Here is a 6,483-nt window from a genome sequence, read left to right on the forward strand (position 1 = left end):
TATCTCCACAAGAATAATAAAAATATATAATTTTTTCCGAGAAGACAAAAACTATAATTTTTCCGCGAAAAGGAAAGGAAAAAAAAATCTATTTTAAATAAAAAAAATCAATCTTTGCGAAAAAATAACTAAAAATCAGTATATTCAAAAATAATTGATCTAGTTTTCCTCTTTTTCATATAAAAATAAATTACATCCTTGACATTATCTCTTTTTCATATAAAAATGCAATATAACCTTGACATTATTGCAATAATAATCAATTAACATAATATTACAACACTAACAATTACATATTAAAGAGCATGTCAGTTTTTCTTAATTTTTAGTTTTCCTTCTTATTTTATTTCAAGATTTTTGCGATCTCTTTAAGTCATTTTTAATTTGTTTTCCTTATCTTTCAACTTTCCTTCTCATTTTTTATCATTCTTTTTTGTCATTTTAAAAATTATTTATTTATTTTCCCTGTCATGTTTCTTCCTTCTCTATTTTTGTGTCTAACAACTCTTTTTCCTTTTTTTCTTACTACATAACAATTTTTTGACTTTTTATGATTTTTTTCACCTGATATTTTAATATTAAAATTTCATTTAAATTTTATTTCTCTTTGGCAATCAAATTTTTTTTATTAATATTTTTTGCAAATTATTTCATTATACTTACGACATACAAAATATATAATTAAATGATTGTAAATAAGTTAGATTAATAATAAAGCATTCCCAAAATATCATTAAGCCATCACACGTTTCCACTCTAAACACTTTCTACCAGAATTATTTGATTTCTCTTCAGAGATTTGATCTAAGAATTGTGATTCTTATTTTTAAAATTTATATAAATAAAATATAAAAAAATTGTCATTTTGTCATCCATTGCATAAAATAAAATTTGCCTAGTTATTTTTGTAATGAAATCTACTCGGATATGTTAATAAATGCTTTAATTCAAATATTATAATATCTTTAATATAAAATAACGTAAAATATAATTATATCCAAATGTATCTAAAAATAGATATAGATCTAAAATAGTATCTATATTCCGTTACATTTTATAAAAGTGTATCTAGTTACAACTAATCCCCACATTTTATATCTATATAATTTTATATAGATACTTTAACAACTGTTATTTTTAGATAAGACTTTTTTATACGGCAAAAGAAATTAATTTATAAATTTATCCCGAAGCTTTTTAAAATAATTAACAATCTTCCATATAAAAAAATTAATTAATCATATGTAAGAATTAATATTATAGTTGTTTTAAAAAATTTACAAAATTACTGATCACTGTTTAATGCAATCACAAATTTTTCCATATAAAAGAGTGTGACATGATTAATTATATAGTTTTATAAAAATATCCACATATAAACTGTATTCATCTTATTTACACACAATTTTTTTTAAATGCTATTGACATAATTTAATTTTTTTTTACCTTCTATTAAATTGCGATTACCATTACCAAGGTAAATTTATATTTTCTCTGTATTATTTTAAGTTTTAATAACTAAAGGTATTAAAGTAAATTAATTTAATATATTTTTTTTTAAATCATAATTGTGCATCCATAAATTTTTTAAACTAAATTTATTAATTTCAAAAAACAATATTAGAAATAATTTATAATTGCTAGGCAGGCATTCTATATATATATTTACTATTTTAATCACCCACTATAAACGTTTTCATAAAACACCTTATTAAGGCTCGAATTTTATTCTGAATGGCAAAAGACATATACAAGGTAGAAAATTTATCATTTTTTAAAAAAAATTATCGATATTGTATAATACATTATTGTACGGAGATAGATTTTATTATTGTTTCGGATAGTGTTGTTAAACGGCTCGATTTCAAAAAAGGTTAGTCCAATATTTTTGCCAAAAAATATTGGGCATCCTGGAAATTTCGTTTATAGATGGCAGAAAGGTTTTGCCATTGTAGCTTGCCTAATATTATTGTGGCTAAAATCTTAATTTGAAAATTGGCAAAATTGAGCCGTTTTGTGTGAAAAATCTTGTCTTTGGTTGGTTCCTTTAAATTTTATTGGAGGCCTTTAAGCCTTTTTTGCAGGCATTTGACTGAATTATACATTTTTTTATAAATAATTTTGGTAATGCCTTTTTTTTAAATTTAAATTTTAGTCTTTATTGTAAAAAATTATTAATTGAAGGATAATTAAAAAAAATAATGACTATTCATTTTTGAGAAGAGAGAGGCTGGGGAAGTCCTAGAGATTATACTATAACCATTATGTCTAATATTTTGAAAAAAAAGATCAATCTTTTTTATTATATAAAATAAAAAGTAGCTATCGTATAACGCGTTAACTAAAAATTTTAGGTAAAATAATTTTCAATATTAATTAAAGATGAATGTATGCATTAGCCATAATATCTTATGCCAAAATTTTTAAATTATACCATCGATTATATATAAATCGTGTTTTAAAGCAATTTTTTGAATTGGCCTTAATGTGTTTTAAAAATAATAAAAAATTTGAGTAAAAATTTTTTTTTAATTTTTTTTGAAACTTTAAATGCCAACTCAAGCCAAATAGTTAATTTTGAAGTTTTTTTTATAATGTTAATAGTGTCCAAAAATAATAGATGAATTTTTTCATATTTTTTTGTCTTTCTCATCCTTTATAATAATAATTAAACGCCATCTATTCTATTATAGTATTTAAATATGAGAAGCAGAAATTTGCTTAATGATTTGATTTAATTTTTTTTTATTCTAAATATTATATAAATTATTATAAAAGTAAGCATATTTTATGTTTTAAATTTTATTTATAAATTTTTGCATATTTAACCTTTTTATATTTAGCACTGATACCACTAAAAAAATAATGCGATAATAATCTTAAATATTTATGTGTTAACTTCAAAAAACATTATTAAAAATAAAATCAAGATTTTGTTGCATAGCGCAATATGGAAACGTTCACTGCAAAATGTTTCGATAACCAAGACATACTATTAGGAAATGATAACTGTGATGATATTGAGGAAAATGATATTGATAAAAATTTAAGCTACATCAATTCAAACGAATTCTATAAAAGCTCTACTAATAAATGCAAAGAATGTACAAACATTTCTAGAAGATATAAAACATACTCTCAACTTCCTGCTATTTATTTGAATCAAGGTTGCAAAAGAAAAAGTATATACCAGGCTTGCAAAAATTATAAAAATATTTTTCCAAAGTTAATAAAGCTTAAAAGCTTGTTTCAGTGTTTTAAATCGAATCAGAAAATAAACTATAAAATGATAGAGAATGATTCAAAACTGCTCTCCGCATCAAAAGCTATCACAATAAATAATAACCGGCCACTTATGGTACTAAACTGCAAAAATTGCAATAATATTTTTACAAAAAATGACATATATAAAAATAGTAATAGCAATCAAATTTTTAAGAATGATTTAAAATCAACAATAATTGATAGATGCATATGTAGCAAAATAAATTTGGAGATCGATATATCTCCTGCTAATATTAATAAATCATCTAATCATTTATTAGTCAATAACAATAATTTCTATAACATGATCTTACTCGATCCTCGGCGAAATATAAATGACACTGAGAAAATTTTCCCTCACGTTAAAAACTTTATACCATTTAATATAGCTCTGATGATTAATAATAAGATTAGAGTTAAACATTCTCAAGAGCCACCACTATTGGATATACTCTTTGATTCCGCATCACATCAAATTTTATTGGAATCGTTTAATGATTTCGAAAGAATGAAAAAACCTTATGGAATTTGGAGTTCTACCAATAAATCTTCCAATTTTAACACCTATCGGTCAACAAAGAGTGGTTCATATTCAAATAAGGCTGGCTCGATAGCCAAGAGGAAACCGATAGCGTTAACTACCGATGCTATCAGAGCAGAATTGGGATTTACGTCAGGTCTTCACGCGTGGCAATTAACTTGGAAAAATTCTCATCGAGGTACCCACGCAGTTGTAGGCGTGGCTAAAGAATCCGGAGGAGGAGCAAAAATGGGATATACGACTACCGGCTACAACCCGTTAGTAGGAAATGATATAGATTCATGGGGAATCGATTTGAATACTCTTCTGATATGTCATGATAAAGAGCACTCTGCCACAGTTAAAAGTTTTTCTTGCGATAAATATTATTTAACAAAATCAAGCGAATTAGACAAAACGAGTGGCCAATATTGTTTGAAAAAAAATAACCTCTCTCGAAAGACCTCTGAATTTTTTTCTCAAATTCCTCATATACCTAAAATGATGTATAAGTTACCTAATTTAAACTCCGAAAACTTTTATAGTTATAAACAACCCGAATGCCTCTTAAAAAGAACAAATGTTGGGGCTCTATCGAATAAAATTAACATTCCAGAAACTTTTATCGTTGTATTTGATATGATAAGGGGAACTTTAGGGTTATACTTTGATAATTATTATTGGGGACATGCCTTTTCTTCTACTCAACTTATGTCAAATTCAACTCTTTCCACTGCGACTAATGCATTGTATCCCATAGTTAGTGCAGTTTGGGGCCACGGTGAAATTGAAATGGAATATATAAATGGGATTGAAAGTATAGTCAAAATTTATTGTATTAATTATTTTTTTAACTTTTAGATCAAACACTCTCCTTGAAATTGTTATGCCGATATACCATACGTAAAAAAACGGACTTTTTGTTCAAATACCATTGCGACCCATTTATCTTCCATCAGAATATTCCTATAAATATTTTAAATTATCTTACAATTCCATTAAATCAATATATGTAAAATTTTTATATAAATTTCTTTATTCAATTTTTTAAACAAATTTTTTTAATTTATAATTGATTTTTAAAAAATATATTATTTAATATGAATTATATCCTTTTTAGAAAGCAAATATATTTTAATAAATAAATAAATCTTGTTAATTTTAAAATTGATTATTTATTATTATATTTACATATAACTAATGTTGTAACGAACGCGTTCAGAAGTTCATTTTTTTTGAAAAAAAATGATGAACGGACGTTCCTTTTATTTTTGACTCTTGACGAACGCATTCTTTTTTTAAATCCTTAGAAAATCTTTCTATTTTTATTTATTTAAAAATAAAAAATATGAATTTAAAAATATTTTTTTATTGACTTAAAACTTTTAAATTTAAACACTAATATATTGTTAAAAAATAATATATATTTATTTATATTAATTTTTAAATTATTCGTAAAGTTTTGCTTTTGAACTGAATGAGTTATTTTTTTGAAGGAACGTTAAACGTTAGATTTTTTTTGAAAATATTTACAGCATTATGCATAACATATCGAATAATTGATTTAATTCAGCACTGTAAATGTTACTTTAAAATATAACGTCCGTAAAACTTAATGTCGTTACCTTACTTGTTTGTTACTTTTCAAAATAAGAAACGTGTTCTACTTTTTAAAAATAGGTAACCTTGTTATTTACTTACTTTCAAAATAAATAATTTTTTCAGGAAAAAGCTAATAAACCCAATATTATAATTGAAAAATATTTTTATAATAAAATGCATTCAAATTTATAATTATTATGTTAAAATACACCATTTTGGACTCATTGAATCACGGGGAAATTTTTAATATTATTTTTTTTTAAATATTTTATTTATTTATGTTTTTTTTTAAATTTAAAAAAAAAATTTTTTATAAAAAATAATCGTTACCTTACTTGTTTGTTACTTTTCAAAATAAGAAACGTGTTCTACTTTTTAAAAATAGGTAACCTTGTTATTTACTTACTTTCAAAATAAAATGCTTATTTTTTCAGGAAAAAGCTAATAAACCCAATATTATAATTGAAAAATATTGTTATAATAAAATGCATTCAAATTTATAATTATTATGTTAAAATACACCATTTTGGACTCATTGAATCACGGGGAAATTTTTAATATTATTTTTTTTTAAATATTTTATTTATTTATGTTTTTTTTTAAATTTAAAAAAAAAATTTTTTATAAAAAATAATCGTTACCTTACTTGTTTGTTACTTTTCAAAATAAGAAACGTGTTCTACTTTTTAAAAATAGGTAACCTTGTTATTTACTTACTTTCAAAATAAAATGCTTATTTTTTCAGGAAAAAGCTAATAAACCCAATATTATAATTGAAAAATATTGTTATAATAAAATGCATTCAAATTTATAATTATTATGTTAAAATACACCATTTTGGACTCATTGAATCACGGGGAAATTTTTAATATTATTTTTTTTTAAATATTTTATTTATTTATGTTTTTTTTTAAATTTAAAAAAAAAATTTTTTATAAAAAATAATCGTTACCTTACTTGTTTGTTACTTTTCAAAATAAGAAACGTGTTCTACTTTTTAAAAATAGGTAACCTTGTTATTTACTTACTTTCAAAATAAAATGCTTATTTTTTCAGGAAAAAGCTAATAAACCCAATATTATAATTGAAAAATATTG

At 22.9% G+C, this 6,483-nt stretch overlaps 1 protein-coding gene across 2 annotated transcripts; it reads left to right on the forward strand.

Annotated features, from left to right (window-relative positions):
- Positions 1 to 1,382: 1,382 nt before the first annotated feature.
- LOC135922581 (uncharacterized) lies at positions 1,383 to 4,919 on the forward strand. Of its 2 annotated transcripts, XM_065456980.1 has the most exons (4): positions 1,383 to 1,477; positions 1,717 to 1,755; positions 2,931 to 4,601; positions 4,646 to 4,919. In XM_065456980.1, the coding sequence occupies exons 3-4, from the start codon at positions 2,951 to 2,953 to the stop codon at positions 4,798 to 4,800; spliced, it is 1,806 nt and encodes a 601-aa protein (XP_065313052.1). In that variant the 5' UTR covers positions 1,383 to 1,477; positions 1,717 to 1,755; positions 2,931 to 2,950; the 3' UTR covers positions 4,801 to 4,919. The 2 variants fall into 2 exon arrangements, with proteins under 2 accessions (XP_065313052.1, XP_065313053.1); XM_065456981.1 differs by lacking the exons at positions 1,383 to 1,477; positions 1,717 to 1,755 and adding an exon at positions 2,663 to 2,777.
- The last annotated feature ends 1,564 nt before the right edge of the window (positions 4,920 to 6,483 follow it).

Source organism: Gordionus sp. m RMFG-2023, chromosome 1 (genome assembly GCF_954871325.1).
Source record: "Gordionus sp. m RMFG-2023 chromosome 1, tfGorSpeb1-WG-v2, whole genome shotgun sequence".
Lineage (NCBI taxonomy): Eukaryota > Metazoa > Nematomorpha > Gordioida > Chordodea > Parachordodidae > Gordionus > Gordionus sp. m RMFG-2023.